Source organism: Helicoverpa armigera, chromosome 11 (genome assembly GCF_030705265.1).
Source record: "Helicoverpa armigera isolate CAAS_96S chromosome 11, ASM3070526v1, whole genome shotgun sequence".
NCBI classification, from domain to species: Eukaryota; Metazoa; Arthropoda; class Insecta; order Lepidoptera; family Noctuidae; genus Helicoverpa; species Helicoverpa armigera.
Window position 1 is genome coordinate 8169730 of NC_087130.1, and position 17295 is coordinate 8187024.

The 17295-nt window shown below is 35.6% G+C and overlaps 3 protein-coding genes across 4 annotated transcripts; 2 read left to right on the top strand and 1 right to left on the bottom strand.

Moving 5' to 3' along the window:
* Positions 1-93: 93 nt before the first annotated feature.
* LOC110378389 (uncharacterized) lies at positions 94-2267 on the top strand. The gene is made up of 5 exons (XM_021337616.3): positions 94-280; positions 358-402; positions 602-1077; positions 1391-1562; positions 1765-2267. Exons 1-5 carry the CDS (start codon positions 199-201, stop codon positions 1995-1997), a joined length of 1008 nt encoding a protein of 335 aa, XP_021193291.1. The 5' UTR covers positions 94-198; the 3' UTR covers positions 1998-2267.
* Positions 2268-2292: 25 nt separating this feature from the next.
* Positions 2293-5895, bottom strand: LOC110378390 (methyltransferase-like protein 22). 2 transcript variants are annotated; one of them, XM_049850831.2, is made up of 6 exons: positions 5695-5895; positions 4369-4447; positions 3890-4000; positions 3474-3665; positions 2931-3098; positions 2293-2644 (listed from the first exon to the last, which is right to left on the bottom strand). In XM_049850831.2, the coding sequence occupies exons 2-6, from the start codon at positions 4445-4447 to the stop codon at positions 2346-2348; spliced, it is 849 nt and encodes a 282-aa protein (XP_049706788.2). In that variant the 5' UTR covers positions 5695-5895; the 3' UTR covers positions 2293-2345. The 2 variants fall into 2 exon arrangements, with proteins under 2 accessions (XP_049706788.2, XP_049706787.2); XM_049850830.2 differs by lacking the exon at positions 5695-5895 and adding an exon at positions 5144-5283.
* Positions 5896-6351: 456 nt separating this feature from the next.
* On the top strand, positions 6352-17247 carry Pdi (Protein disulfide isomerase). The gene is made up of 10 exons (XM_064036840.1): positions 6352-6601; positions 6779-6976; positions 7164-7435; positions 8450-8617; positions 10481-10590; positions 12086-12206; positions 13727-13893; positions 15135-15300; positions 15667-15756; positions 16463-17247. Exons 1-10 carry the CDS (start codon positions 6457-6459, stop codon positions 16508-16510), a joined length of 1485 nt encoding a protein of 494 aa, XP_063892910.1. The 5' UTR covers positions 6352-6456; the 3' UTR covers positions 16511-17247.
* Positions 17248-17295: the final 48 nt, after the last annotated feature.

The window sequence follows — 17295 nt, forward strand, 5'->3', positions numbered from 1 at the left end:
AAATGACACGAAAGTGAGCCTCTTTTCTTGTTCACCATAGCCTACAGTAGAAAGAGGTCTCGATAAAAAAGGTTTTTGCTTACAAAATGGCCTCATAGCTGAAAAAGATATTAAAATTAGAACTGTCAAGGGTAACCAAATAAAGAAAAAATGGAAAGCCATTTGACAAAGTTCACAAACTGAAATTTGTTGTTAAATATGTCACATTCGAGGAATGCACACAAATTAACTGATAAAAGTAGAACAGACATTCAGGCAACCGACAGAAATGAGGTCGAAGGTAAGCATGGGCTCGAGTCGGCGTGTCTCGCTATGTGCTGTAATTGTCAAGTGATTCACTGATATGTTTATTTGTAGGACAAGTTATAAGTTGTAATGCCACCGAGAGCTGCACGTACGCTGGTCTGTATATGTCTGATACTAAAGTAGTTGAGTTTGGACGGTTAGCTACTTGCCAAGAATAACACCACATCGATAGCTTTGACTAACTCCAGATCCTTTAAAATGCATCGAAAAAGCACTTGGGCTTCGTTCAAACTTTTCTGTTCAAATTGCATTCAAAAATACAGTTTCGTTAACCTCATACCGAGTTCCGTTTCAGTGACTGTTTCAAAGAAACCATCCCCGTCGAGCGAGGAAGGTGCCTTGTGTTCTGGACAAAAGTCTTTCATAAGTATACATTCAACCGACCAGTTGTGTCAAGTGGCCGACGTGGACAATCCCTCGAATCTCGAAGAGTGTAACGTGGAAGTTCTCAGCCTCAATGAAGTATTCCCATCGACGTCAGAAGAGAGCCTGTCGAATGAAGATGACTCTCCTGTTCAGCGAAAGCAAAAAAACGCCAACAAAAATAAGGCAACAATACAAAAGTGTCAATCGGAAAGCGCAGAGAAGTCGTCTTACTTGCCGACGAACAGCAAGTCGTCGACGGGGTCGCGCACGAAGGAACCCGTCGAAGGGCAACCCTCGGTCTATTCTGACTTCGACATACCTAAAAATACATTGTACGTGGTTGGAAGCAATCCCGGGGAACCGAAAATGTCGTATCCCGACCCCCCGAAGAAAATATCAAAGACGGTAACTAACTACCTAAACAGAATCGATTAGCGCTAGCTACTAAATGAATGTTTTTTTAGGCCTACAAACCAAATCCATGTTTGCAAGCTCCTTCGTTCTGTGAAGATTATAAAAGACTTAATACAATGTTCACTTGATCGCAGTCCATTTCTGGAAAATCACCACTGAATAAGTAATTTACTAGAACTTCTTATTTCTAATTTGAATAGTTTCCTCATTCAGTGCAATACGTAGATAGTACCTGCCTAACTTCGCTTTCATCAGGCCACGTTACTTCCAAATACCGTTGTATTAGCGCACCTTTGTATTCCAGATGAAAAAGTTTCTGCGCAACATAGATAAGCACAAGAACGAGCAGAACATCAAGAGCAGCGAGAAGGCCATCAGTAAGCTGACGACGATGCGAGGCATCCTGAAGGATGGGCGCTGCGGCCCCGAGTGCACCGGGGACTCGTCCGTGCAGGGCGCCGACGAATACAATACTGGTGAGAACGTAAAACTAGAAAATTCTTCAAGACATTCGTCATGACATCCTAAAACAAGTTTGAACACCTTCGACTGTAGGTAGAGTCTACCTACACTATAGCCTACTAGAAACTAGTCAGTAACTTCGAGAGACTACCTTTCCATCCCCAAATAAGTGTTTTTACTTTGTATCACAGTGTAACGAAATACGCTTGTCCACAGATCTACTACCATTCTCAATGGACTTTGTTCCGCATACAAACTACGGTAAGCAAAACCCAGACAAAAACGTGACTTTCAACACGCAAGTGGTGATCATCCACTTCACGGGCGACCTGTGCGTGGGGCAGAGCGTCGAGACCCTCAGCAAGGAGAAGGACCAGCAGGCGCGAAACTCCGAACTCAGAAAAACCTTTCTCACCAAATACAACGAATTTTGGCCCACACAGAAATAATGTTAAGTCTAGATTATAATTTCAGAAGTTTGTCTTAGTGAGATTATTATCGCCGTATCATTAGGAAAGTTCGAACAAAAACATGGTATAAGTTATTGGAAACGTTTTATATTTATACACAATATATTTGTACGCTGTTGAAATTTATTAAGTTGCGTTTTGTCTGACGTTTATTTATTAAAATCTGATCTATTAGTTTGCTTACTTTGTAGCTCTGAATTGTGTGACATTCGGGAAACCAAATTGAAATAAAGATATACTAATTAGAGAGAGAGTGTTTTTAATAAAACAGCTGTTTATCATCAAAAATAAGAATTTAATTGTGCTAAATTGTTTTAGATTAATTAATTAATTAGGCGTGGAAGATATCTTCCATAGAACTAGGTCTTTGACGCGATCGTATGTGAAATACTTGGGGAAGTCTAGAGGCAGTAGTTCTAGCTTCCAGGTGGAATGTGGGTTCTCTGTCTTGACTTTGTCGATGAGAGAGAGGAATGTCTCGTAGCAGGGCGCGACGGAGTCGAGGTGCTCTATCGTGAACACATATCGCTTTTCTAACACCATGTATAAAGTTTTCGGTGGTTCTGTGTTGAGAATCTTCTGGATGGTTGACACAAAAGCCGCTGTGATGTCATCATCGTAAATTACTGGAATTAAATGTTTTTATGTAACCTCAGTTGACTCTTCTTTATAGCTCAGGCTAGACCTATGTTTTCTCTTGTTCCTTGGCTATCATAAAAAAATTGAAATACGAATTTTCAAATGGAGCCTATAAAACAGCATTATTTAGATAGGAGTTGAAACGGATCATGGCCCAAAAGCACTTTACCTTTCCCACTTTTCTAAGTTCCATAGAAATTAAATCCAAGAATCAGACATAAAGTCAAACAGACATTTTTAATATTGGCAAGGATTTCATAACAAAAAACTTACCATCAGCAGCTATAATAATGCTAGCTTGTTTAATTTCGCTTAACAATGAAGAACTCCAAGTAGTCTCAGTGAAATCCAGAGGCATCACTTTGAACTGAGACTTTATAAACTTCTTATTGTACTTCGCATTTAATTTTATAAGTTCTAGGATACCGCCGACATCAATATCTGAAAGATAAGATTTTGTTTTATTCAATTACTTTGCTTATCTGCATAATCGAAACAAATACTGAGACTGCAACTTGTGTCGTCTTATTACGTCACGTGACACATAAGTATATCTTATTTTCATGTACCTATTTACCCAATGTGCTCCCTTATGTACTCTCCCTATATGTAATAACCCAATTTACTCCCCTTATATGAATCGCTTATGCAGGTAGGTACTCCCTCGTCTCCCTATTTGGATGTAACGCTAGTGGTGTACTAAACCTTTAGTAATCCGAATCATGAACTTATTGCCTCGCTCCGGGACTACAGAGCCGAAAACAGTTACAATCCACTTCAGAATACTTATATGCGCTACACCTTTTTATGACTTACCTGTACATACAACCTTCTTAGCATATAAAGCAGCAACAAAGCTAGTGAGTCCAGTTCCCGCGCCGAGTTCTAGAACGCTCCTATTGACTAGCTCGCCTTTCAAGCCTAGGTGTATCAACCAATCACCGAGTAGGAAAGCGCCCCGCCATACTTGTAAGCCAACCAGCGCTATTTTCGTTTTCGAACTGTGCTCTGCAAATATTGAAGAAAATATTAGTGAGTATTTTGTCAAAAAGATCTGGCGTATCTGATACCTGCAGATTTTGGCCTCTGAGCGGCTGTCGCATGCATAAAACAAATAGAAAGTTTCGTTCATAGTCTATTGCCGGCTACATTTTATTTTCGACATTTTATACATTGTATCGAAGATCTGCCTGATCTTGTAAGAAACACCTTTACAATGCAAATACTTTTACCTATTCTGATAACTTCTTTCAGTGGCCTCTCTATGTCCAGATCATCATCGTCATCAAAAGTTGCATTGCTTCGTAACGGCGGCAACAGGAATGGGAACTCTGATATCACATCTGAAATAGAAGAATAGATATGAGATTAGCTCTTAATAGCGCCAAATAGTAGCTTATATTTTTTTTAATTTTATTAGTTGATCTATACAAATAAAAACGAGCGACAAAAGCGCCGCCGACGCGCTGGTGCAAAGACAATCTGCCTTTGGTTCAAATATTGTAGGAACACACCTATAGTGGCTCTGGGATGATCAAGCCAGCACATAAGGATTATCTTTAAATCCATTCAGTAGTTCCAGATATTACATCATAAACAACACACAAACTCCAGCTCTTATTTATAATGGCCTATATATTTTATTATGCAGATATTAAATAGCATCTCTGATTCATAAAAATATTAAATAACAAAATTTTATTATACTCACTTCCTTCAGTGCTTGGTGATATTTTAGTTCTATAATCATACTCCTCATATATTTCCGATGTCACCGTCAATTCTGGCATCTGGAATCATAACAGGATTCACTATAATATAACACTTCATAAATTAAAAACAAAATTTATGTTTGTTTCTTTTAAATGTGGCTGTTTGCAGTTTGTAAGATGTTTTTACTACAGATCAAGATAAAGTAGGAGTTGAAATGTGAATGAATAGATGTTTTTGTAGCAATTTGTAATGCAATGCTGCAATGTGAATGTGACTAATGCTATAATTTATGTTATGCTTTAAAAGCTGTGTTTATATTTTTTCCAGGGTTGTGTTAGTTTTATTTTACATTTAATATTTATTTTATGACATTTATGTTGGAATGATTAATATATATTTTTTACTTTGGAAATTAATGTCATATTTTTAAATCTAATGATATCAAAGAAAATAAATTAAATAATCTATATATATTTTCCACTTGCATAGTTTCGCACCACTAATATCTTCCTGTATTTTTAACAGCCAATAAATTAATATTAGTTACCCACTATTAATTTATAGATTAGGTGTTAGTTTCTTCTACACTTTGCTTTAAAAAATCCACACTTTTCAACCACTTTCGATCACAGTAATTATGTGCCGAATTTCCGCATATATAAATAGATAGGTATGTGAATTACATAATTTTTAACACTATACTACATCATATAATATCACAGCACCTACAGATATATGTTATTATCCATATTTCTGTAATAATTAACAAATACCTTAATATATTGCACACCCTAATAATTACCAGAGACAATGAGAATACTTTTTGCTAGTGTTAATGAGGAAGGACAGAAGTACAAAAATTGGAAATGTTCCAATATTAAAACTTCTAAAATAAATCTGTATTAGTGTGGTATGCGTGCCAGCTTTTGTAATTTACTATGCTTAGGCGTGTTTGTTATTTATGCTGATCACGTGGGAGTCTAGATATTATTAGGAAAGTAATGATGCTTTTCAATGGAAACGAAGATGAAATGATATAGAATTTTTGCATTTTGTATTGACAATACATTCTGTTCAACTTTTACACGTGTGGGGTTACGTTATGCATAACAGGTTGTATAATGGGAATAATAAACTACATTTTTCCCTTTTTAGGTATATAGTTAGTGAAAATTTCACACAGCTTAAGGTGGTTGAAGGTTATAGTTTTTCGTAAAAAAGATATATTTTTTCCGTAAAGGCGAGCCAGATCAGCCAGAAATACCAGAATTATCAATTATTTACTCTTGCATGTTGTTTTTTAATAATTAATTTAATTATGTACCTGGAACCTTGACCTGTAGCTTATTTATTTTGATACACCACACAAACACAATACGTATCTACGTTATGGCTACAAAATAATTTCCCTTTTTGCCTATTGTCATCGAATACTTCATTGTATTACAATACAGGAGCTTTTATTATACAGAAAACCCTTTGAGAAAACCTAATAGTTTACTATTATGTATGTGTATTTGTTTACTTGTTTTTGTCACTCTCTCGCTATTGACAGCTGTCATAGCCAGCTGCGTTTCGTTGTGTGAGCAGCTGATATATATAAAACGAATTTTTCGACTTTTCGACGGATTACAACTGTAAATTCATCGAAATAGTACAAGATTTAAGTTGATAACTGTTAATAAAAATAGTCCAATTTAAATATGAAATATCATAGTACCCGACTCCCTTAATTTATTTCATTTTTAATTAACTTATATACTAATCTTAGATGAGCTTAAAACTTTGACTGGTTTACAGATAGCAATCATAAATTCGTACTTAATAATTTTAATTTGATATGAGTTATTGTATAAAAAAAAATGTAAAAAAAAAACATTATTTACGCTAAAACCAAGAGGATGTATTAATTTATTGTCCTTTGCAAGATCCGTTTTAAAATTTGAAGTTTATCAACCAATCACGGCTCTACACACGATCGACGCTGCCACGTCAAGTGAGACGGGAGTGAATGAAGTGGCACTATTTCGGCATTTTGTGGAGTTTCGTCTTCGGAGCAGGCTTGTGAAGTGCCGTATTTTCCAACATGAGAGTGATCCTATTTACGGCGTTAGCCCTTCTGGGTGCCGCTTTGGCCGATGAAGTACCCACTGAAGAAAACGTACTCGTATTAAGCAAATCTAACTTCGAAGGAGTCATTTCAGCAAACAACTTCATATTAGTGGAATTCTGTAAGTTTTTGCTGTAAACTATTGTTCTTTTGTCTTTTCTTGACTGTGGGTTGAAAGATGGAATTCTTTGTTATTCATTATTTCATTGAAATGTATGTGACACGTCGATCAGCGTGGTTGCGCGCGAGCCGGCACGTATTGCATGCCTTTGTGAATCATCATGTAAACTATTTGCAGATGCGCCATGGTGCGGACACTGCAAGTCCCTCGCTCCGGAGTACGCCAAGGCCGCCACCAAGCTGGCCGAGGAGGAGTCTCCCATCAAACTGGCCAAGGTTGATGCCACGCAAGAGCAAGAGCTCGCCGAGAGCTACGGCGTCAGGGGATACCCGACACTCAAGTTCTTCAGAAACGGCAGCCCTATTGATTACACTGGTATGTGGATTTTATTGCTAGGAGAAATTGCGCTTTTATCTTATGTTTAATAAACTTTTCATGGTTCATTCATGAAGTGTAAATATTTTCTCTTGATAATTTGCAATGCCTCATTAGATTCTAATTACTGTTTCTTTCATTAAGTACTTAACTGCAGATTTACTTATCCCACTTTCCTTTCTCTAAGGTGGTCGCCAAGCTGACGACATTATCACCTGGTTGAAGAAGAAGACTGGTCCTCCCGCCCTTGAGGTTGCCTCTGCTGAGCAGGCCAAGGAGCTCATTGCCGCCAACAATGTCATCATCTTTGGTTTCTTCTCTGACCAGAGCACTCCTAAGGCTAAGGCATTCCTTGGTGTTGCCAGCGCTGTTGACGACCAGGTCTTTGCCATTGTTTCTGACGAGAAAGTCATTGCTGAGTTGGAAGCTGAAGATGAGGATGTCACCCTCTTCAAGAACGTAAGTACTCATGCCAATTTATTACTCACTAACCTGTTTTATTAATAACACTGCTCAGGAAAAAGTCATTAATTAAAAACTTTATCTTTTTAAAGTTTGTACTTGTTGCACAAGTTTTCTGCTTGTTACGAAGCCCACTTGTGTTTATATTGTAGGTACCTACTTAATAATCTAATCACAACATTTTTTGCTTCTCATTATACCTAGAAGTATGTCTCTTGTAAGCTTTATGGAATACACAATAAATCCTGCATGCTAATTTTAGGCAGTATAATGACATAATAAGTAGTTGATACATGTAGATATGTACATACACAATTCAATTGTACATGATTGGCCTCCGTTTGAGTTAGCAGATAATAAGTTTGTTGGCCTCACAGCATGCAGATAAAGTGTCTACACCCAATTGACCACTCTTGTATAATATAGCTATAATAAAACCGTGGGTAACATTGATAACATTGACACACTTATCTCCGGAAACTTATCTTCTTACTTTGATTTTAATTGCCCCTTTTAACTGATAAAATCTTTAACTTTTTTGATAATACTTTTAGAGATATGCCTCTTGTGTTTTAAGTAAATACAAGTCACAATTATACATTAAAGTGTATTTTTTTTACTTTATCAATATTCTTAATTAGACAAACACCTAGTGTGAATAATCTTTAAGTTTTTTTTATCCATAGGTTAAAAATAAAATAGTTGATGTAACTTTACCTTATTGTTGGAAATAATGTTTTACCATACAGGTACATATTACCATAGGGTTATTCCTTATTTTACTGTTAGTTTCCTCAACAGGTGTATTTCTGATATGAAGGAAAAATAACTACAGGTTAACAACCTATAAATGAAACTTAAGCTCAATTCTTTTAAGACTTTTCTTTAAAATATTGTAGCTACCAAAATTTTTCTACTGTTGCTATATTTTTTTATTTGACATTATTTTCGTCATCACCCCAACATAGAGGTCTATTATGAGGTTTCAACCTAATCTTGTATTGTCTATAGTTCGAGGAGCCCCGCGTCAAGTTCGACGGTGAGAAATTCGACGAGGATGTGTTCAAGACCTGGGTGTTCGTCCAGAGCATGCCCACCATTGTGGAGTTCTCCCACGAAACTGCCTCCAAGATCTTCGGTGGACAGATCAAATACCACCTTCTGTTGTTCCTGTCCAAGGTAAGAACAATTTTAATAAGCTATAGGCCCGCCCAAGTCCGACAATCGGTGATAGATTTTTTGTACGAGAAAAATACACACTGATAGCAATAATGCAACACACACATGCAACAATAAGGTGGTCTGAAAATCCTACAAAAAATCAGCCTGATTATCTGTCCTACAAAAATTCTGATGTGGGCAGCATTATATTGTTATTTTTCTATTAAACTAACTGAAGGTCAAAAATGCTTGATTTTTTCACCAATTATAAAGTAACTTTTTGGTTGGTCACATTTTTAACACATCTCATTATTATCACCGATTTTGAGCAGGATGTATGAAGATAGGTTCATTGATGATAATGGTTTAGAATTAAATGTCAAATTGTCTAGTGTAGTTAGTTGCATCTGTATAAAATTTTATGAAGGTCATATTTTAATAATTCAGGAAATAACGGAGTTCTAGAACAATTGTCGATAAAGTTATAATTTTAGAATCGAATAGACATCTCACATCTCATTTAAATTCGTGTAAAAGACAAATATCGTGGACGGCTATTATTACTACTTCACAAAACCGGTTTTGTAACGGGTTATCGAAGTCGATCTCTTTATACTTAAAAGGCTAACATTGATGGTTGAGATCACAAGGGGACACTTGGTGCCTTATACTAAACTGCCTGTTTCCCCGCTGTTTCACTCGCGTTTTCGGAGATTTTCTGCCCGTACCGGGATAAAATATAGCCTACTAGCTTCCGCGCCTGCGGCTTCCCCCGCGTAGAGTTCGGTTATATCGCGTTTCCAAGAGAATTCTTCAAAAGCCTGTGATAAAAACTCTCCTGTTCTTTCTCAAGGTCAACTCTATGTCTGTACCAAATTTTATTATAATCAGTTCTGTGGTTTATACGTGAAAACGTAACAGACAGACAGACAGAGTTACTTTCGCAATAATATTAGTAGGGATGTAGAAGTAATAGATGACACTTCAATTATTTTTGCGACACAACGGTACATCGAAAGTGGTTAGACAAGATACATATTTGCGAGATGTACTTTCACGAACGTGAATGTGTAGTGCAGAGATTTGAACCGGCGACCCGACGGCTTTGAACTTTCACCATTCAACTCAACAGTCGGTCATGCGCATCGGTTAATGAACTTTTTTTGACACATTTTAGTACTTATCTATGATCTTTACTGTGTATGTAACAGAAATGAGAATGCTGAGATGGATGTGTGGTGTTACAAGAATGGATAAAGTGAGGAATGATTACATTAGAGGAAGTCTGAAAGTAGCGCCAGTTACAGAAAAGATGAGAAGTAGAAGATTGTCGTGGTATGGACATGTAATGAGGAGGGATGATACGCATGCAACAAAGTGTGTGCTAAGTATGAATGTAGATGGATGGAGAGGAAGAGGAAGACCTAAGAAAAGATGGATGGATTGCCTGAAAGATGATATGAATAGGAAGGGAGTGAGTGTCAGTATGACGAGTGACAGGGGAAAATGGAAGAAAATGACATATTGCGCCGACCCCAAGTAATATTTGGGAACAGGGCAGGAGAAAGAAGAAAAAGAAGATCTATGATCTTTACTGGTGAACTTTCTTACCTAGACTTAAAAAGTATTTAGAAGTTACGATACATTTTCATATAATACAGATTACTAAGTATGTGTATAACTCTTTTATCTATCCCAATTTCTAATGTTAGTAACGAAATTATCGCATAAACCGGAACGATAGTTACACCTTATCCGCTAATAACTGAGCATACAAGACGACATTATACTCAAGCAAACAGAACTAAGTTCAACGACCCTACGGTCAATGACCTCTGCCTGTCAAGTCAACTTGTTGTAGAACGAATGTTTTGTTTGTAGAAAAATGGCGATTTCGACAAGTACACCGAGGAACTCAAGCCTGTGGCCAAGAGCTACCGCGACAGAGTTATGTCCGTTGCCATCGACGCTGATGAGGATGAACACCAGAGGTACAGTATTCATACTTTTTACTTACACACACATACTATAGTAAACTAGCTGATTCCCGCAAATTCACTCGCATTGTGAGAAAACTAAACCTTAAATCTGTATAAATACTAGTCTAAAGCCTTCCCAACCCTTCCAGCTATGTCCATATAAAATTGTATCTAAATTGGCTCAGCCGTATTGCCAAGAGCAACATAAACATCACATACGTAAACACACGTAAAGCTCTTGTGTTATGATAATGATACTTGCTTAGAAGAGTTTTCTATGCTAATTTATTCAAGGTTCTCAATGAAAGGTCTTGGGAAAAGATCTCTTTACATAATTATTTTGTTAGAAGGTTGGCTTGACGTCATTCTTTCGCCTACGTGAATGAGATAAAAAAGCATGAAATCTGGGTTGTATTATACTGAAAAGAAAGTCGCGAAATTAATATTTTTACTGTACTGTACATTTTTGCCAAAATGTAAAAGTATTTCAGATTTAATTACTAATTGCTACCATGTGATTAACTTTTACATTTCACCCGAGAAATTCTTAATTTTCTGGGGAAATTCTTAACGTACCCGGACTCGGGACAAAATGTAGCCTATTTTACTTGATTAGTCTAGCTTCACAACAGTGAAAGAATTTTTCAAATAGGTCCTGTAGTTTCGGAACCAAAAAACGTTTCCATATATTTGTATACATTAATCTTATGTCTATTTATTTGTACGATTGTTCCGTATAATAAGTGTGTAAGGTGTTTAATTTCTTGAAAAACCTATCAATAAATGGAAACAAAAGCATCAATCACACAGCTAACCCTTTCAGTTAAAACGTGCAACCTTCATCGTGCTACATACGGCAGAATGAAATAAAACTGCTTTTTAATACAAGTAATTACGTGGAACCCACGCACTGGTCGCTTGTACACGTTTCCTTTTAAATGTCAAGGGCGGCCAAGGACATTTTCTTATGCGGTACAAAAACTGCGTTTTGTTATTTCAGAAATGTAAATCATTATAATTCACTCTTCCTTTTTATTGAAAGGCTTAATGGATTTCTATCATTAATACTCACAATTTGTACCGTAGTCTATGTAGATTGCCTCTTCTAGTGATTGTTATTTGCGCCTAAACTGATTATCGAACTGCATATAGCATGCAGCGATAATGTAGATTCTAGTCCCGAAATAGTTTATACGATGAATTTAGTACATGCAGTTGATTGCCTATATCCTACAAACTTTATCTACATTAATATTACATGGACGTATTCGTATGTGGCGTTTTGTATCTGCATCTGATGGTCTGATTTCGAAAATGTTTTACCAACAGGAAGCTACATTTTTTGTGAATGTTATATGGTGATATTTTACCCAGGCACGAGACGTAGTTTCCTCAAAATGCGGGTGTAACAACGGGAATAGGATAGTTAATCAAATAAATATTACATACACCCATATTTTGCAAGAAAGCAAGCATACTTAATGTATATTTCGTGTATGTTCCATAGAATCCTGGAGTTCTTCGGCATGAAGAAGGAGGAGATCCCCTCTGCCCGTTTGATCGCCCTGGAACAAGACATGGCCAAGTACAAGCCCGCCACTGACGAGCTCTCTGCTAACTCCATTGAAGTAAGTACTTTATTACGTAAATTTTTATTTAATTGCTGCAGATTTCTGTAACAGATGTTTCTGTTATTTTGTGGTTAGGTTAAAAAGACATAATTTTTATTTAGGCTTATTTCAAAATTCAATCTGTTACCGCGAAACAATGGACAAATAGGTTGAAGAAATTCACCATAAGATCAGAAATCAGAAATGTCTAATTTCTATGATAAACAGACACTTTATAGTCTGATATAGCCCTAAAAGACGGTCTTATTGTATGGATCGTCTCAATAATTTGTTGCATTAAAACTTCACGGTTTTTTTTCCTGTACAGATTTGATACTCTAATCGTCAAGGCTATAATCAGCCTCTGTAACTAATAGTATGCTACTAATATTGCTATATCTAATTATGTACACTGGCTCAAACCTTGTCAATAATGGCAACATTACAAAGATTTATACACTACGATATTAAAGTTCCGTAATATCGATAGATTTCACGGATATAAAATACAGCACTAATAGTCGTGATTACTATTTAACTACTTAACGTCCAAGTTTTATTATGTCCCTTATCGAAAGTTGTGATTAAAATTAGTTGCTTAGCAATGAATACAGTTGTATTAACGTCTACGACTCATTAAACGATGTTGTAAACCGTTTTATCGAATCGATAATTCATGCACACTTGCATACTTATTACCAAAAGGCAATTGGGTATTTACTTTTGATAAGAAATCGCTATAAAAAGTATTATTTTATACCTTAAAATATTTAAAGTAACATATTTTACATTTGAATTTGATAGATTTTATCCTGACACCTAACGCATCACGTTGGCAATAAAATATCATATTATGGCATGAATTTCTCGACACAAACATCATAAACAAAAGTCACGGAAATCATGTCTTAGGCCGCGCCATTTTCCGTTTGATCCTTTTGAAAATTACACATAATCACATACTATTGAGGATGAAGACGTGACGGTTAGAGTTACCATGACGATTGACGTACATATATTTTGTTACAATATGCTTATACAACTTGTTACATGTGTTCTAGATAGATAGTCACGCTTTACTGTACAATTTAAAAGGATTAGATATAGTTCGCCAACACTAAATAAAACATTATTACACATTTACAACCTTAACTGCCTAAAGCAACAATTAAATCAGTTCCGATAGTATTGTATTAAACTGGTATATAAATACGCCGTTATTTGTACCGTTAGATAGCTCAACCGGTAAAGGCAACACATGATTAACTCTAATCGATTTAAATATTACATTAGGTCCGCTTAGCAGTATTCTCTTGGTATCTGTGTATAAGAAGCCAGATTCTAAATAATTGTAAAAATATATCGGGATTTTTGGACACAAGCTAGCGCGCTGCTTTCCCGTCTTATACATCAGAATAACATTATTTCAATAAGTAGCTGAAAGCTTAAGTTTCATCAAAGAGCGCAACAGAACACCCATCCTAAAAAACTTTCTTATAATAAAACCACTAGAATATTAACCTTATTTTTCTTCCCAGGAATTCGTGCAATCGTTCTTCGCGGGTACCCTGAAGCAGCACCTGTTGAGCGAGGACTTGCCCGACGACTGGGCCGCCAAGCCCGTCAAGACTTTGGTCGCCACCAACTTCGACGAGGTCGTGTTCGATACCAACAAGAGGGTGCTCGTTGAGTTCTATGCTCCTTGGTAAGTTTGCATTATGTTTTTTAAAGATCTAAAAAGTTCAGATAGGCCTTCTTTGGCAATGGTTTGTAGTTGATATAGTATGAAGGTCCGTATTTTTTTTTCTATGGTTGATGAGATGTGGAATGAAACACAGAAGTTGATTTACAAATACAAATGTTTATTTGCACAAATAGCACATGTATAAAAGGTTTCTGTTCATTAATACCCGTATTAGCAATGATACTATGTCTGGGCCACAATTCGGTTTACCTATTTCTATAATTGCTGGGTATGGTTTTGGAGGAAGATTGAAAAACTGCGTTTTTCATATCTGGCTATAAAGTTGAAAGATACAATAATAGAGTGCAAGAAAATAGTTTTGTTGCTTATCAATCATGATAAGATTTGCACGTATTTAAATAAATTTAGGAGTTGTTGACAATCTAGATTATAACATTTCTACGATTCCCATTAAAAAGGTGACACGTTTATTAAAATACAATATGACTTGATCAAGTTACCTTCTTCATGTAATATGAATCATCTATACCAACAAAACGTCTGCAAATATTTAAGAATCATTACCAATATTTGTTCCACGAGGCGTTCACAATATTTAAATGAACATGGAATATATTGCACCATGTTTCTGTAAAAATATGTAAATAAGATATACATTACAGGGCATGTATTCTCCAAGTATATTTCTATGTTTGATCAAGTGGCACCCGCTGTGTAACACATAACCCGTGACATTATAACACCATTACAACACTTTCGGTAACTATGTCTAGTTCAAGAACATTTGTCGCGCGACATTGCGTCATTTTTGTCTTGAATCCGTATAATTTACGCAAGTGTACCTCGTTAAACTGTATTCATTGAGTCGCAATTAATTCGCTTGTCAAACGTCATTGTTTGGTGTTCAACGACTCGGAAAATGTTTATTTGCTCCTTTCTTGCTACATTATGGAAATGAAGGTTTCTGAATTGTTAATTTTGTTTATATGAGGCTAGATTTTGATTTATTATGTTGAGATGTTTAGCAAAGGTTTATTTTAATATTTCGAGTTATTCTGCTAAAAAGTAATTTCAGCTGCTTTGTCTTTTGACATTATAAACGTCCATGTTTCTTAAAACAACTGTTTACTTTGAAAATTTAATGTAAAATTTCACAATTTATTTAAACACTTGTTTTGAGATAACGGATGTTTTCAACTTCGGCTTGTGTAGAAATTTACCAAATTTTTCTCTCTTCCCAGGTGCGGTCACTGCAAGCAGCTGGCCCCCATCTACGACAAGCTGGGCGAGCACTTCGAGAAGGACGATGACGTCATCATCGCCAAGATGGACGCCACCGCCAACGAGCTCGAGCACACCAAGATCACCTCCTTCCCCACCATCAAGTTGTACACTAAGGATAACCAGGTTTGTACTACTAAAAGTTTAAATATCCTTTTTTATCAAAACACTTTTTAAAAAATCTCAATATGTACAGACAATATGTATATCGTGAATACAGTTATATTTATATATTTATATTATATTAAAAAATCGTAGTGTTTGCAGAAAAAATATTTTTGTGTAATTAGACTGATCAATCGTCAGTATAGAGTCAAATCAACGTAGCTGTAAATTGCAATTGATATTATTAAAAAAAGCTGCACTTTCCAAAGCTTTCCTTAAAATTATCTTCATATTGCTTACGGAAATCAAAGACCCCAATATAAGATATATTCATATCGAAATACTAAAGATAATTCCTATCTAACTGAATTGTTATGTTTTGTGCAGGTGAAAGACTACAACGGTGAGAGGACACTGGCCGCTATGACCAAGTTCGTTGAGACTGACGGCGAAGGTGCCGAGCCTACACCCAGCGTGGTAAGTTATCTACAATTGACGTTTTATACCTACCGTTTACCTTTTTAACTGTGAAGAACCGAGAAAAAAATTTAAAAATATCGCTTAAAAGAGTTAATTAAATGTAATTTAAATGATGGCACTGATTGATATGGGACTCTTCAGTCGCATTTGGTTTGCCTTTGATATCCGGGTTTTCCTTAAAAGTTAATGATAAGTTTATCAATAGCGTCCACACCTGGTATCAATATTAAATAACGGTTGTAGTTTTTTACTTAGAAATCGCAATCAATATTCTGATTGCGACCATATCGTAAACGCAAATCGTCCTTGAGCTATTTCGAAGTTCTGTAGAGCAAAGAATATTTTAATTAACCAAATTTTAATGAAATTTTGCAATTTGATACAGTTTGCCTTGCGTTCATTGGTTTATGATTTTTATGAGTTGTAAACTACACCTTGTATTGGCTAAGATTATTTACCGTAAAAAACTGTGTGGTTGTGCGATAAATAACTTCGCTTATCTGCCAAGGCATTCTAAAAGTGTATTTAAATGCTATTCCTCTTGTTAATTAGGAAAATTGTAGTTTAGTATAACAAGATTTTATTTAATTGCTTCCTATTTTAAACACTTGATGATAGAAGAAAACCATATATACCCTAATAACCCTTATTTAGTTTACTATTTTGGAACATGTACTAATGAAATATTTGTAATTATTTGCAGAGCGACGATGATGAGGAAGACGAGTTGCCCGCCAGAGACGAGTTATAAGCGCTCACTCATGAGACTTCCATAGCATAGTACTGTATAGATGATAATTATTTACTTTTATACCTAAACTAACCACGCATTTCTCGCGCTAGACTGTTGACTTGTTCTCTAAATTGTGTTAAGGGTTGTACTTGAACGAATTTAAGTTAGTAGCATTGTATGATATTCTATAATGTAATACTCTTCCGAACGCATATCCTCCTGCGGCCGATCTCGTGCAAGTGCCCAATAAAAGTTAATTTATTTTCTAAAAGCATAATTTATTTTGCATAAACAGCAGCATTAATTAGTTTATGTATAACTAATGTATTTATAATTTCTGTATCATAATGAGGTATATGTTTTGACATTCCTTAGTACAAGTTTTAGTTACATCGAACAACAAGTGTTTTGTTAAAGAAGCATTGGCGGTTATTTTTTTATATTTTACTTGTACATTTATTCATCACAACAAATAGAATTACTTAAGCCGGACTTTTAACCTTTAAGTTTATTTTTGTAGCGTTTTTTATTGAAATTGTGACGTTGAATAGTTCAATCATAAGTACTTGCATTCTTAAATGTATTTAGTGCTATTTTCATAATTATAATTAGTAAAGATCTTGAAAATGTAATTTTCTACGTATATTTGGTAATTCTGACTATAAATGTAAATATTCATAATTGTATTTGCCAAATCTGCAATTGTGTATCTATTGTGGATACAGAAATTGATAAATAAAAAAAATTAAAACGGATCAACGGTTTTTTATTGCACCTATTCTCAAGGATGATTTGAGGACTGG